Here is a 16,855-nt window from a genome sequence, read left to right on the forward strand (position 1 = left end):
TCAAGCCTGGGAGTCAAGCTACGGTGTCGACTCGAGAACGGTCTTGTCATGGAGAAGCTCATGGTTGTCATCACCCTTGCCGAGAGAGTGAGATCGAGAGGTAGAGATAGAGGTTTGGAGAGATTGATGGGGACTGTGGAATAGCTCAGAGGGAGGAGAAGAGAATTTTTTTTTTTTTTTTTTTTTTGATAAATGGAGAAGAGAAATTGGTTTATAAGGATTGTTTGGTTTTAGTTAGGAATTGTAATTGGAAATGGAATTGGAAGAAAGAGATGGTTTGAACATGTTTCCAACCAAAGATTGGGGAAAAAACATGTTTTTCCAAATATTCTAATGAAAAAGAAAATTTTCCGAATATTTTTTTTTTTAACTTTGTTCAAGATATTTTTTAGATCTAAATTTTTGTGATTTTTGGGTTTTAATTCTGTTTTTTATTTAGTTAAAATTAATGAATTAATTTTTTAAAATTTATATGCTGACGTGGCATTTTTTTAATACTAAAATAAAATTTATTATTATTATTTTAATGTTTTTAAATAATTTTCAATTCTCTCCGTCAGCCACCTCAACTTTTCCTGTTAATTGGCTGATGGTAAGGACTTAAATGTCATACGTTAATTGGTTTAGAGACTAAAAGTGGTAAAAATAAAATGTAGAGACCAAAATGAAAAAAGTGCAAAATGTAGGGACTAAAAGTGTATTTACGCCAAAATATTATTCATTTTTTGCTAAAAATGAGTTTGATTTGATGGGATAAATTTATGTGTAATTTCAAGTATATTTTTATTAATGAAATTGGTTTTATTAAAAAAAATGTAATAGTTGTGGGCAAATCAACAAGAAGTAAAGTTTTATGGGGTGGGGTGGGGCTTCGTAGGGCCCCAAGGGGGAGATGGAGCAAAAAAAAATTTCCCCATCATGCCAGGCAGAGCAAGAATGGGATAAGACAAAACTATGTGAGACAGAGACAAAGACCCCGCCCTATTGTTATCCCTAAAATTTAGCATTGCTCGACATAAAATACAGGGGCATGAATCACAAGAAAACTGATGGTAACATTCTTGAATTGCGTGCACTAGATGGAATGCAATTCTATTTCTACCTCATTGAAAACAACCATAATTTTGAGTAAAGTACAAACACAGGTATACGGAGGACCAATTGATGCAGATGAGATATGGGGCAATGCTCTCCTTGACCCTTGATCTTGATAGTTGTTGTTGTTATCCATTTCAAATGGGTGTGCAGCAATAAGTTAGGGCACGTTTCACACCACCCTCAATTCACGGTATGAACTATGAACCAATGGGAAAGCAAAAGTATGGTTGGTGAAATTGAAGGCCTACGACAATGAGAGGACAAGAACTATTAAAAACCATTAGACAAAACATAAAAAAGTGTGGCAAAAGAAATAGTAATTTTATAAAAATTAAGTCAAGAAAGCTCAGCTGCCCAACCAAAATCAGAAGCTTCGTATGTGTCTAAATGCCCTGAATTTCTTCTTTCCTCTACCTCAAAACTCTACCTTCCATCCATTCATAATAGCGCGGGTGATGCACGCTCCCATCACAAGGGGCCATATATGGGTCCCAATCTTACTAACCAAAATTTTCAATGATAGGTGGCATGAACTCCACATTGCATTGCACTGTTAGACTTAGAATCACTTAATTAAAATGAATTTTCATAAATCTTTTTCAAACCGATCATATCGATAATAAAAAAAATTAAAGTAAAGTAAAATATCATATTTCCATTAGCTTTCATGACTTTGTGGTTTTTTGCAAAGATGTTGTTATAAATAAAAAAACACATTTATATAACTGTTTGGATGCATGATTATGTTTGAATTTGAACCTCAACATTCTAATAATTAGAAAGTTATTTTTAACCAAGTAAGTAAACAAAAGAAATAATTGGTTGAAGTTTATAACTATTAATTAACCTCAAAATAATTTACTCAAAATAAGCATTTTAACCTCCAAAGTGGAATAATTTAGATACTTATAAACATTAATTAGAGAGCTCATGTGTCCTTAGAAACATTACATGAAATTGGAATAATAGTATAATAATACAGAAAAAATTTATTTTTAAAGCGCTCATATAAAAAGGGCATACCACTCTTCATTTGTTTTTGAATAAAAAATGGACAGTTTAATTAATTCAATTAAAAAAAATGTATAGGTACGTTATTCAAAAAATAATTTAGGTAAAAGTATAACTATATATACTTAAAATAATTTTTATATATATTCAAAAAATTGTAGCCAATCTAGAAGAAAAAACTTAACCAATAATGGACACATAATTAGCTTTTGTTTAAACTTACTTAAACCCCATATATATATATATATATATATATATATATATATATATCAGCTCCACGTAAGTTCAATGGGCGCAGAAATTCAGCAAAAAAAAAATGGGCGCAGAATTTCATAAAATGTTCTTGTTTGTTTTCGAGTGTACGTAGCGATATAAATATCACACGCGCTTATAGTGAGTAAAAGCTACACCTTTCAATCAGAGAAATTGGAGACATGAAATGGCACACAAAGTCAAGAAAGTCACTTCTTTCTCGTAGAAAACTCTAGAGTATTTTAGTCATGATAGAGGGAAGAATCAAACCCAACAAATGGAAAAATTTTCTGGACAGTGGAATTTGCACGTTTGATTGAAGAGAACATAGAATGTAGAAAGTATTCGCACACCAAAAGGTGTTTAACCAAACATTATTTTTGGTAGAATAAATATATGACACGATGGGATAATGCTACTAAACACTGCTGATCTTCACTGTTTATCCAAACGGTTGGACCCATAAGATAGGTGTGATTCATGGACTTTTCATGCAATTTTGGGACAAGATTAAACAATTGTCAATAAAAGATATGGTTTCATATTGAGAGAGAGAGATGGTTTTATACTTGCGTGCTCATGCTATACTGAACACAATTTCATTCATATGGATCAATTGACCCAATAATCAGAACCGTTTGATAAGTTTTGTTTGCCTTTTGACCAGAAAAAAAAGAAGAAGAAGATTAATAATGTTTCTTTAATTGTGTTTTTTTATTTCAATACGTTGGTATGCTAATTGGTGTATAAAAAATGTAGGACAAAATTTAGGTACAGTACTTTAGGTGCTGTTCTTCGGGTTCCCCTATTAAAATTCAGCCATGTGGCTACTTAACTAAAAAATATACTTCCTTTTCATGAAAAAAAATCCATATAACAGAATTTCAAAAGAGAAACTTAAAGTACAACACCTAAATATTGTACCTAAGTTTTATTAAAAAAAGTAATGTCAATGCAATAGACTTGATTGAAATTAATATTACTCTAAACATAACTTATACTTTAAGAGATTGTGAAAAATGTTTTGAAAATAATTGTGCTTCTAGTATTTTTTTTTTCTTCTTTCTTCTTTATTCTAGAATATATGGAACGGCCGGTCACATTGTTGTCAGACTAAATTGGTATTAATTGACCAGTCAAACTCATCACCCTAGCCTTAGAAATCGTAGTGATGGGTTTGATTATGGGATCATAGGGTGGAAACCGTATAATCTTTTAAGTAACACTTCGTCTAACATGCACGCATGTTAAGTGCACAGTATAGTCATACCAATTTTATAGTATAAAAATGTGCATGACATGAATTTTCTCTCTACTATATAAGAAGTGGTAGGCATAATATACACGTTTCAACCATTAGTTTCTTTTTAGAGAGAAGAGAGAAAGGGGTTAAGCCCTTGCGTTTCTCATGAACTGTGGAGTCGTGCTGGGGTTCTATTGTTGGGGTTGGGAGTTCTTAACTGCCCTTCTTCTATTCTCTCATTATCATCCTTGATCTTTCTTCTTCCTACTTGTTTCTTTTTTTCTAAGTAAATAATCAAGCAAAACGCTTTGTTAATTTCTTTGTTTCTTTTCATGTTATACAATAACTCCAACATGGAGGGTATGTGTGAAAAGGGTTTGTTAGAATATGTGAGGAAGTCAAGCCCACCACCTTTCTTGCTCAAGACCTACATGCTGGTGGAGGATCCGGTGACAGACGACGTGATATCGTGGAACGTGGAAGGGACGGCCTTCGTGGTGTGGCAGCCGGCGGAATTTGCCCGTGATCTCCTCCCAACACTTTTCAAGCATAGCAACTTCTCTAGCTTTGTCCGGCAGCTCAATACCTATGTATGTAACATTATTAATTAATAGATACATATTAATCACTGTTCTAATTAAGACTCTAGCTAATACCATCTTCATTAAAAATAAAAAATAAAAAATAAAAAGAAAAGAAAAGAAAGAAAAGCTAATACCATCTTTTTTTAGGTCTTAAAGGTATACCTTTTGATCTCTAAAAGTAAGTATGAACACAAACCAAAATGATTTTAAAACAAAAATCTCTACGTTTTGGTTGGTTGACTTGGAATATTTCGAGTCCATTTTTCTTGCTGATGAAAAAGGTTAACTGCTCCTGTCTTTACCTAACAAAGGCCATATTTATTGGGCCTAGATTACTTATGAATTAAATTATTTGGTTTTTTTATGTATGTGTTTTGAGCAAGAAGTTTCATGGGTTGTCCAAACCAATGAAAATATATATGAAAATTCATGGGCTTTGGGGCTGAAAGCAACACAATACATTAGATTATGGTCTTCAGAATATTTACATATCAAAGACCAAGATAAAGTATATTATATATTCCTGTTCATTTGATGAATATTCATTTATTCTTGACTTTTCATTTCTTTTTCTTTTTTTCCTGGTGGGGGTTAAGATTTTAATTGAATATAGCTTAAAGAGCTTTTCAAACCCAGACCTTTGATAACACGGGATAAGGTTTTACTACCTGGGTTAAGGTGGCATCTCGCCTGAAATTGTATGACCCGGTGAGAACTGGGTCAAAAAATTTGCAATAGTTAATTGATCAAAAAATAGAGAAGGTCAATGCTTAAACCTTTGAATAACCTTTTTTTAAGGTGACTAAACCTTTGACTAGCTAATTGAGTTACTTGTACACATTAGCCTTAGTGCGGTTGGGCCAATGTTTAAGCAGCATATTCCAACATGAGCCGAGAAAATAAGTTTTTAAATAATACTCAAAACGTTGTAGTATATTTGGCAGCTTAAGTTCCACTTTTCTACTAATTTAAATAATTTTAGTATTATCCAAAAATAATAATTATAGTATTACTCTTTTCGTATTTATTAATCCTACTTATATTTTGTGCTAACACAATGTTATCTCACTCCCAAAGGAAAATTTCAAACCTATCACCACCTTATATATATATATATATTTTTTATAAACACTTACACACATGGTAATGGAGATTAACGTAACTTTAACAATATAATAAACAAATCTACGTATTACTTTTTGGTGATTGATGACATATAAATTTGTAAAATTTCTGTATAATAAAATTTGTAGGATTCTAGCAATACTAATACTTACTACTTATTATGTACTCTTTTCAAACTGCTAAACAGATTGTAAACTCATTACATGTTTTGTCATGCATAGGGCTTTCGTAAGGTTGCAACAAACCGATGGGAGTTTTGCAATGACATGTTCCGAAAGGGTGAAAAAGAGCTACTATGTGAAATTCGTCGCAGAAAAGCATGGTCCAACAAGCAGCAACCGGTTGCACCAACCCAATCTGCACCTCAAGAGTTTGATGAAGATCAAAGGTCATCATCAACTTCATCATCTTCAGGGTATAGTACCCTTATTGATGAGAATAAACGTCTCAAGAAAGAGAATGGAGTCTTGAATTCTGAGCTTTTGAGCATGAAAAAGAAGTGTAAGGAGCTACTTGATTTGGTGGCCATGTATGCACATCCAGAGAAGGAAGAGGAAGATGAGAGACCAAAGTTGTTTGGAGTGAGATTGGAAGTTCCAGGAGAGAGGGAGATGAAGAGAAAGAGGGCAGAGATTCGTGAAAGCGCAAGCATTTTACTGTCTCAATCATGCAAATGAATTCCATGTAGAGTAAAATATCAATACAGCTACTAAAAATTAAGTAGCTTAGACTATCTTAACGAGACAAAACCAATATATAGCTTAGACTAAGATGTAAAACAAATTATGAAGATGGTTCATGCAACATATGTAAATTGTTATGTACTCTTAATTAAAAGGGTGACAAAACAGGCACAAGCTTGTTAAACTGGTATGCATATAGTACAACATGCCTCCATTGGTTATAAATAGACTATGTTTTCATGATTAAAGCCATAGTGTTCCATCAATTGTTGCTAAAAGTTTTTTTTTTTTTTTTTTTTTTTTTTTTTTTTTTGGTTATCTAACCTTCTAGCTACATATCATCATTTATTACTATTTTTTTACACACACATTATCTTATTAAAAATGGATGTCCAACAACTCATTAGACCCGACCCACCTGTTTGACCTAATCCGACCTAAAGACCCACAGTTGGATCTAAATAGTTAGATGGGTCGAGTCTAGGTTTATAAATGTTAAAAAATTTGGTTTTGGTTTGAGTTCAGAGTTCCATTATTCTTGACTCATACAAACCGACCCGTTTGATTAAAAATTTGAAAAGAAAAAAAAAAAAAAAGGTTTTTTAGCCTTTTAATTTCTAAAACATTTTTTTTTTCATGCTGTCTTTCTTTCTTATCTCTTTGTTTGATCTGTCTCTCAAATCCATAACCCTAGCCTCCTTCTTATTGCTATAGTTGCCAAGTTGGCCTTACTTCCACCATTGCCAATTTAGTCCTTATGTTGTTGTAGTTGACTCACAGTGCTCATTACTAGTCCTGGGTTAAGTCTTGCTCAAACCTCACTCTCTTGAAGTGAAGCTTCCTTTAATTTGTTTGAAATCTCCTTTAAGGCTCTGAAATAGTGCAATTTGATGGTGGGTCAGTAATTTTTTTTTTTAAAGATTGCGTGTTGATCTTGTGATTGATGGTGGTGGTGCAGATCTAGTCCTCTCTCTCTCTCTCTCTCTCTCTCTCTCTCTCTCTCTCTCTCTCTCTCTCTCTCTCTCTCTCTCTCTCTCTCTCTCTCTCTCTCTCTCTCTCTCTCTCTCTCTCTCTCTCTCTCTCTGGTTTAGTCTCATAGTCATAGATTTGGGTTTTGTGGTCTTCTTTGTGCTCTTTGATTTCTGTAGTTTTGGAATGTGGTTTTGTGTTATTTAGGTTTGTGTTATTTAGGTTTGTATTATTTGAGTTTTGAAGTTTTGATTTCTCTTCTTTGGGTTTTGATTTCACTTTTTTGGGTTTTGATTTTCTATGTTCATTTGTGTTGTTGTGTTTCAAACTTGAAATCACTCGACGACTCTGACCCCTTCAACCAATGACTGGATCCTTTTGATCCGACCTGAATATTCAGATGGCTGCGAGTCCATTTTCCATCCACCTGATCCAATCGGATTAGGTTCGGGTCAATCCTAAACCCAATTTGACCCAATCTGTAGACAGCCCTAGTTATGTATATTGATAAGCATGTTTCATCTCTTTTGTCAAATATTTTGCAAAATTCTTCAATGGCATTAGTTGTCTATTTTTGTGGTAAGAAAGGGTCACTTTCGTACTAAACTGGATGATATATCTTTGTTAAACACTAAACTCATTAGAACAACCAAATTTTAATCTTAGATAAACTACATATTTGGTCCCTAACCTTTAAGTTGTATGTTAATTTGGTTCATAACGTTGCAAATGTGTCAGTTTAGTCCCTAATCTTTTGTGGGGGGGACGAGGATCCAAAACTACTGATAAAGTAATCAAGGACATTTCCCAGGAAGCAAACCTTGGGAAACATCAACAAAATGTCCTCGGAAAGATCTCAGCTACCTTATGCAAATGCAGAAAGAGCACAGTTGACAAAGGATTCCGAGGACACCAACTTACCCTTGGAAAGTCGAGAATTAGAGTTAAGGGGAGCACAGTGCAAACCGAGGGTGAAAAAGGATTACTTGACATTGAGCAAAGAAGAGAGGAAAGAGGAAGGACAAAACAGCTATCCCCTCTGCATTAAATGCACTACAACCACTTAGTTGGCTGCATTAATGGAGAAATGACTTAAGAGTAGTGTGCATACAACTCATACCTTAGTGTAAAAACCTTCTACCAAGGCCCTGATGGGACAAGTATCAATGAAGTTCGATCCTAACCCTCCACATGTAGAGTTCAGATGCATTTTGGCTAACTATATAAAGCCAAGAAGCACTTGGATCAATGGAGGATTTTCTTTTGGAAAAGTAGAGACTAACGACTTGTATCCCCATCCTCGGCCTAAACCCGAGGACACCAACTTTATCATTTCAAGGCTTTCCCTAATTGAATATACTCAAATCTCTTTTGAAATTAGTTCCACTCTCACTATTTTTTTTATAACGGGTATTTAAGGTTGACCATGCATCCCACCTCTAAAAATTAATGGTGTGAGCAAAAGTATCAAGTCAAAACCTGTCAACTTCCTTGTCAATACTTTTTGCGCTCCACACCTTTTATTATTGTGTTAAAATGGTACTTGTTGTTAAGTGGTGGATGAAAAATGCTAATGTGACTTACGGTGATATTAAAATATTATATTTTATTTCAGCTACCTCCTTCACTTGAAAAAAAAGGATTTAGTTTATATTTGAAAGAATGTGAGCTTGAAAGAAAAACAACATTGGCGGAAGAATAGTTTAGAGAGTTTTTGTATAATTCTCCATAATTGTATTGCAAGCACACTAAAGAATACATTAACAAAGGAGCTCCATTTATATATAGAGCTTACATAGATTAGTAACTAACTCTAGAAGTTTTCTATAGGTTTTAGTTAGCTCAGCTGGTAAAGTCTTTGATGGTTGAATCAGAGATCTAGGGTTCAATCCCGGCTTATACCCAAAACTAATTGATGTCTTGGTTTGATGATAAAGAGATATCCTAAAACTAAGCTTGTTGTAGAGGAAGAACAGAGCAAGTCAAGAAGAGATGCACAATGAAGAAGAGTAAAAACGATGTCGTTCTCTCAGGAGGAATTTAATCTCTATTGATGGCCATTTTGGAAGCCCAAGTGGAAAGGAAAAGCTCAGCAACACGGACAGAAAAGAGTTGGCAAATGGATAGAAAACTCATTAAGCCTAAGCAGCAGGAATAATGGATCATAGGCCCATGAGATAGACAAATGGACCTTAAGAGGGTAAATGAGCTTAAAAGAGCCCGAAAAAAGAAAAAAAGCAAATCATGGACAGTATATGATGTGGAAAAGTGAGAATAGGTCATGGCAGACCCAAAGCAAAGAAAGTAAAAGGTTGATAGCAAGCCCATGAACCCTAAGAATGAAAGATAATGTAATTGGGCCAAGGAAACTCAAAGAACTTAGTAAAAACCCATGGGAATGCAAAGTTAAGAAAAGGGCCGAGGAAGCTCAAGGAAAGCAAATGGGCCAGGGACGCCCAAGAGAAAACAAATGGGATGCAAGAGCTCGCCAGTGATGTAATAAAAGAACCAACAGACGTAGTGGGCCATTGGGAGAAGAATAAACGGCAAGCCCAAAGAGGCCCAGCAAGATTGAGACAAACAACTTCTTAGCAGAAATGATAGAGTGATATGGCAGGAGATGGTAGCAGGAAAAATGGTGGGCTGAAGAAAGGCAAAGCCCACCGTCAAACAAGGCCCAGCCCCTAATTGGGGCAAGCCATAAAGTAAAGGGGAACTAGAAAATAGTCAAAAATGGACGATAAACTATACGGGCCAACCACGGCAAACGCATGAGCAGTAGGCAGATTTTGGACATACATGGAAGAGAGGCACATGTAAGGCTCAGACCTCACCAACCTATACCCAGCCAATACAAGACACGGTGAGGTAATGGGTCAAAGGTAAGAGGGTATGGTTTGGCAGTGAGGAGAGGGGAAAAACCTATTTTGAGGTTTTTGCTCTGGCTCTTTTGGGGAAAGTGTCCTGCTGGGATGACATACCACCCAAAAGAAGCAAAACTGAGTTGGAACCACTAGGTGCATGCCATGAGAGATAGGGAGAGAGAAGGCACCCACACCATAGCAAGAAAGGGTGCCACGGCAAACAAACAAACAAAATAGTTTTCTTTTGTCTGCCGATGGAGAGTGGCACACAAACGGACCAGTGGTGGTCGGCAAGCACACGCAGACTAGACAAATGTGGTTAAGGGCTAAAATAGTAAAATCCGGTCACGGCAGGCACTATAAAGAGGCCCTTGCCGTGTACAGGAGAGGGACGACACAATCACTACGATATTAGGAATTTGAAAACCAAGAAATAGAAAACAAGTATTAAGAGAAAGAAGTCGAAAGAAAAAAGAGAAGAAAGGGGAATATTAGAAGAGAAGGAAAGAAAAAGATAGAGAATTAGAGCAGCAGACATGCACCAATAGGTTGATTCCCTCTCTCCCTCTCAAAGTCTTGCTCTCTTCCGGAAACAAAGAGTTCTCTTGTGCACCAACCATTCAGGTCCGCTTCCATCAAAGTGATTAATTTTCACAGCAGAATCTCCTTGGGAGATTATTCATTTTGAGAAGAGGTGTTCTTCCCTCTCTGGTTTTGGTCTTGTGGATCAGATTTAATCTGATTTCTTTCCTCTTTTAATTAACCCATATATTACCCACTTGTTTCCCTTACTTTCCTTATAAAAATAATTGTCATTAAACTGTGATTATCGTTTCTTAAGTAGGGATTATCTATTTACTTTAATAAAGAAGTCAAAATACTTTCTTTTATCTTATTATTATTATATCTGCCTGCCACGACTCATCTAAAACAGTTTTGTCCGCCGTAAGCATGCTCTTGACAGACGAGACATAGTTTGTGCACAAGCCGGACCAAATTGAGTTGCAGTTGAACCGGTCTCAACTCCCTTACTCAGAATATTTGGGCCCAGTACCGCAGGAGGCAGCCTAGCCTGATTTAACCAAAAAGGCCCACTACAATCTCTTTATGCCAAAACGACGTCATCTTCTTCATTTACACGAAACATAAATGGACCAAAATGATATCATTTGTTACTAAACTAAACGCCACTATTTTGGCTAATGTTACCATTTTAAATCACAATTAGCCATTGGAACAGTGGTCTCCTCTTTTACTTCAATTTTTCCCCTTTCAATATTGATCTTCATTACCAAAAACTAAAGATTAGAAGTTTTCTTTTTCTCTAATTTTCGTTTCCTTTGCTTTCTTGGGAACCAAACATGTGTTAAATACCCAAAATTCAAAACTCAACTCACAATAAACCATATTTAGCAAATAACTCAAATTTCTTGCTAAATCACAGTTGGGATCTAAGACAACATCCCAGATCAGAAGTAGATTTCTGTGTTCTCATATCTTTCCACAATTACCTGTGTTCTCATATCTTTCCACAATTGACCTGTGTTTAGCAACATAGTTTGCAATCTGATTTCCTGTTCTATAGGTATAAATGTATAATGAATAAGAACTTACATTCTTTTTCTAATGCTGAACTCCTACCCTAAATATAGGCCTTATGCTCTTTAGAATCTTTAAGTGACCTAGTCAATAATCACATGAATCAATCACTATCTTGGATAAAAATGTTTTGTTGGCCTCACATGAATAAATCAGCCTATATGTAAAGTCAATACAAGCTCTCATTTTGTCAGCAAATCTAGAAATTTAAGATTTTCCCCTCTTCTATCTAGATCTAGATGCTTTTTGGCACAAGGAAGAGGAGACCCAGCTATCATGCTCTCAGCTATGTAAACATGGTTTATTGTGAGTTGAGTTGAGTTTTGAATTTTGGATATTTAACCCCTGTTTGGTTCCTGAGAAAGCAAAGGAAAAGAAAAGTAAAGAAAAAGAAAATTTTTAATTTTTGTTTCTCGTAATGAAGATCAATATAAGCTAAATCCAATATTTTATTTACATGGAATAAAATGTAATATTTTAAAATCGCCATTAGCAATGTCATTATTTTTTATTCATACTTAAGTCGATGCCATTTTGACACAACACCAAAAGGTAGGGACTAAATTGACACATTTGAAATGTTAGTGACCAAATTGACATACAACTTAAAGGTTAGATACCAAATATATAGTTTACCCTTTAATATTTTAGAAATACTAGTAAAGTTCCTACACAATGTGCGATGCATTTTGTTTTTGTTCCCTCCAATATTTTAATAATTTTCTTGGTAAAAATTTATAATGTTTAGTGTTTTGTTTTATAGATATAATAGTAAGACAATAAGAATGGTGTAAATATTTGATCAAACAATATGTGTTTACAAATTCAAAAATTGCATGAAGTTGTAACTACATGCTTATCTAAGAATGCAAATATCATTTTAATAAAATAAATGCAAGCATCCTTCAATTATTATTTTTACATTCTTGATTAAGTGTTAACATGCCACTAAAAGAAGTTAGGAAATCTAAATGTAAAAACCAATTTTTGTGAATTCACAAATATTTAATTTTTTGTGTCTTTTAACTTTTGTGTTAATTGTTATCAAAGTAACTAAATATAAGGAAAAATATCATATTCTAAATCAATCATCATGCACTCCAAAACGCAGTTCTTTAAGTTTCCCATCTTGTGATTTATGTGCTTGATTCAAAATTTAAGTGGTCAAGGGAAGAAGAAATACAATGCTCCCTTCTTTCTTCTTTCGTTTAGAGTTCAATCATGACTTCCTAAAGTCATTACCAAACTTCAAAATGGAGAAAAGAAGCATATATATATATATATATATATATAAATATACATATATATATTTAATTCTTTTTCTCCTTTTCCCACGCTCCATTAGTTGTGGGGTCTTGTATGCTGAAAAAATGAGGATTTTGAATTGCTCGCCGTGTGATTTTTTTTTTTTTTTTCCAAATAACCTTATTATGCTAACAATTTCGTTAGTTGCCCAGTTCTAAAAGAATGTGGGAAACTAACATCTTCAGTTTCTAAAACTCGAGATCAGACTAAAAATCAAGTTTTTAATACTCAATTTTGTGGTTTTTCCATATACTGACGTGGACAAAGTTTTCCACTTGGATATCTTACAAACTCGATTTCTAATCAACGTTTTTATCTCCCTTCTAAAATCAAGTTTCAGAAACACGTTTTTGACCACTTAAAACCTAAAATCTGACCTGACTCGTCACTCTCCTCACTCTCACTTAGTTACTCTCACTCTAACAGAGACTCTCTTTGATTCTCATTCTAACATTGCACTTCAACACACTCTTTCTATTCTTACTCTAACGGAGACTCCATCCTCTTTCACGTCTCTCCCTTCAAGATTCAATCTTTCTCTTCAATTCGGTTTATTCCATAGTATTTCTCTCCTGTTCTTCAATTACAGTCATACATTGTTGGTCACTCATGGTCTCTCTTTCAGCTTTTGTACCAAGGTATATCCTTTTCAAATATTCCCTCTTGGATGCTAAGAAAGTTTGATCCTTGAAAGTTGAAACTGTGTTTGTTTGCATTTTTATTTATTTATTTTTAATAGCATTCTTTCATATATAAAAAAGACTGTTTTATGTGTTTGTTTGCGTTTTGGTTTTGAATACTTTTGTTGGTGGTTGTTCTTTAACAATTTGTTTATATTTTGTAAGATTTAGTTAGTACTTTCAAATGTTGTTATTTGTTAGTATCTTTGAAAGATGAGGGATTTAGTTAGTAATTTTGAATTCTTATTATTCATTGCAGGTTTTACAACTAGTTTGCTCAGAATTCTATTTGGGTCTGCGATTTTCAAAGGTATAGCCTTTTTCTAATTAGTTCCCTCTTGAATTTATAGTTTGGTTCATATGCTTTGATGTCTGACATTGAAAATTGACAATGCTGTCGATTGTTATATGCTTATTGTGTTAATGTTGTGATTTATTTAAATGGTTATACTTTTTGGCATTGTTCAAACTGCTATGGGATCAAGAGTCTTTCATTGGTTTTTTTATGTTGAAATGCATATTGCGTTGTTAAAAATGTGTTTGTAAACAGTATACACTCGCATGTGTACGTTTTTAGACCCCTTGAAACACAACCAGATTAACCTAGTGAATTAACCAAGTGATTACTTAGTCCAAATTTCAAATCTAGGTTAACACAATCATATAATTATATCAATGTAAAAAGCGGAATATAAAGAACACAAAGATATGATGACCTAGGAAACCACACCGATAAAAACCTAGGGAGGATTTAACCTAACTATCCTCAAGGTAAACCTGAATCCATTATGAAAGAATCGAAATTTTATAATAGCGACTTAGACCACTAACATCTTATTGCTACCACCAGTAGAAACTTATTAACACGATCACGTGCAAGCTCCAAGACCACGAACTCCTTCTTTCTTGGATTCTCCAACAAGTACAAGCACTCCCGCTTGTATATCTTTAAGCTCTTAATGCAGCAACTGAATCGATCACCAAGTTCTTGACATAGTTTCGAATCTGGAAACCCTAAGTATGTGTGAAGGCAACCATCTCTTGATCTCACAAAAGATTCACACACATAGCATAAGAAGCAACCAAAACGTGGTTTGGGTTTTCTCTTTTATACTTAAGACAAAACATAAAACCCTACACGTCAAATGAGCTTGGGTTGAGTTGGAAAATTCCACAGAAAAATATTATGTCCGAGTTTCGATCGATTAAGTCTAATTCTCGATCAATCGAGCTAAACAGAATTGCACAATAAATTCTACAGTAACTCGATCCCAACTTTACATAAAACGCATACACTTCGAGCAAGTCTAAACAAGACTAAAACTTGTTTTGATCATGATTTGCCACTATACAAATTAGAGTTCTAATACATTAGTTCCTAATCTTTAGAACCTAACAGCATGGATTCCAATCACCATAATTTTTTTCTTTTAATCTATGTGCTACTTGATCAAATGATGTGGCATTGAAGTGTTGCATCGATTGTGCATAAAAACTGAAAATTTCATTGATTTTCACTTTTGAATGTTGTTACTCCCTTTGTCCCAACTAGTTTTTTCTGTATTCCATTTTGAAATGTTGCAATATATAGTCTTATTTTGAATGGGGATCTATCTCATGTTGATTTTGTTGTTTAGGCTTATGAATCTCCCATTATATATGTGCATGCTTTTTTATCATGACTGTAAACTTGTGGTTGTTTGCTGGATTTCCTCGATACCAACTTCTGCACGTAGCTCCAACTGTATGTACAACTCAATACCATTTACTGCAGGTATTCTCTCCAACTTGTCAAACATGATCTTTACATGTTTGTTTGTTTCTATCACCATATACTTGTAATTAATCCGGTACTTCAAGACTTCATGTGACATACGATAAGTAATTTGTATGTTGTGTACAACAGGATTCACATATAATTCTTCCATAACTATCATCTTCAATTCATCAAGGGTCTTCAACCTACGATCAATTTGGGTATAATAGGTCTTTATACTCAGCCCTTCAAATGGCAATCCCTTGTTCTCATTGGAATTCTTAAGCAGACCACCGTGGTATAGGATTGTATCAATTTCAGGCATTGTGAACTTGTTAGAGTCAAGTTACTATGTTAGTTAAAAAATATTTTATCTAGTCAAACTACACAAAGTTCAAATTCCAATTCATTCAAAGGGTATGAATTTCATTACACATTTGTTACACATTTCATACCTAAATCCTTTTTCCGTCATGCTAAGACAGTATTTCATACCCAATACAAAAAAAAAAAAAAAAAAAAAAAAAAAAATACTTGTAAAAGTATACAACATTTTATCTAATTACATACTCATAACATTTACATGCCCATTTCATACCCAATACAAAAAAAAAAAAAAAAAAAAAAAAAAACCCATTTCATTACACATTCGAAGGGCATGAATTACATACTCATTTCATTACAATTCATTCGAAGGGATTAAGTCACTCATTTAATTATATACCCATTCAAAGGGCATGATTACATACCCATTCATTACAATTCATTCACTACCCATTTCGTACCTAAAACAATGATGAATAAAGTCAAAAAACTTGTAAAATCATGATAAAAATAAGAGCCTAGAAATGATGAATAAAATAATAATAACAAAAACCATGCAAATAAATACTCAAAAAATTAACACTAACAAAACAAAGTTCTATAATTCAAAATATTGATATCTTAACTAAGTTATGTTATCCATCTACAAAATAAAGAGTCAAACTCTTTAACCCACACCCAACAACAAATAATACCCAACTACAATGACAATCAAATCAAAAAACTCTTATCTCAGATATGAATTTATTGAGAGGGAGGAGTAGTGAGAGAGGCAATGTGATGAGTGAGAGTAAGAGCCAATGTGGTGTGAGAGTTATGGGTGAGTGAGACAGTGAGGCTGAGTGTTATGGGTGAGAGAGTGAGGGCTGATAAAATTTTTATCTGTGCGTGTACTTGATGCGTGCATCTATGTTTATAAAAATTTTCCCCAGCAGAACTCGAGACTATAAGACTCGAGTTCTATGCAAATTTTAATTAAATATCGAGTTTCTAATACTCGATATCTATCAGTATTCATCAAACGTTTATCTCTAACAAAATCGAGTCTCTAAGACTTGATTTTTATTTTATAGAAATCGAGTCTTTGAGACTCGAGATCTATGTGGCTTTTTGTCCAATTCAGCAAGTGCAATGCAAGTGGAAAGCGAGTTTCTAACAATCGAGTTTTAAACAATATCTCAAGTTTCTCGAGATGCTATTTTCCTAAATCGTTTCAAACGTTACTCAACTTACTATATAGAACCCCCTTACTATGCTAATTCCCAAAAATCCCCCTCGCCGTGTCCATCCTTTTATACTCTAGCCTACTATTTTGTTCTTTTTAGTGTAGCTTGTCTTGCTGCTCACTTGGTGAACAATATA

At 34.0% G+C, this 16,855-nt stretch overlaps 1 protein-coding gene across 1 annotated transcript; it reads left to right on the plus strand.

Annotated features, from left to right (window-relative positions):
* Positions 1-3,696: 3,696 nt before the first annotated feature.
* On the plus strand, positions 3,697-6,244 carry LOC126693770 (heat stress transcription factor B-3). The gene is made up of 2 exons (XM_050389895.1): positions 3,697-4,194; positions 5,535-6,244. Exons 1-2 carry the CDS (start codon positions 3,937-3,939, stop codon positions 5,988-5,990), a joined length of 714 nt encoding a protein of 237 aa, XP_050245852.1. The 5' UTR covers positions 3,697-3,936; the 3' UTR covers positions 5,991-6,244.
* Positions 6,245-16,855: the final 10,611 nt, after the last annotated feature.

Source organism: Quercus robur, chromosome 7 (genome assembly GCF_932294415.1).
Source record: "Quercus robur chromosome 7, dhQueRobu3.1, whole genome shotgun sequence".
Lineage (NCBI taxonomy): Eukaryota > Viridiplantae > Streptophyta > Magnoliopsida > Fagales > Fagaceae > Quercus > Quercus robur.

Excerpts from the sequence above, each read along its gene's own strand:
- LOC126693770 (XM_050389895.1), top strand. The coding sequence starts at position 3,937 with ATGTTATACAATAACTCCAACATGGAGGGTATGTGTGAAAAGGGTTTG. Across the intron at positions 4,195-5,534 it reads TCCGGCAGCTCAATACCTAT|GGCTTTCGTAAGGTTGCAAC; the intron begins GTATGTAACATT and ends TGTCATGCATAG.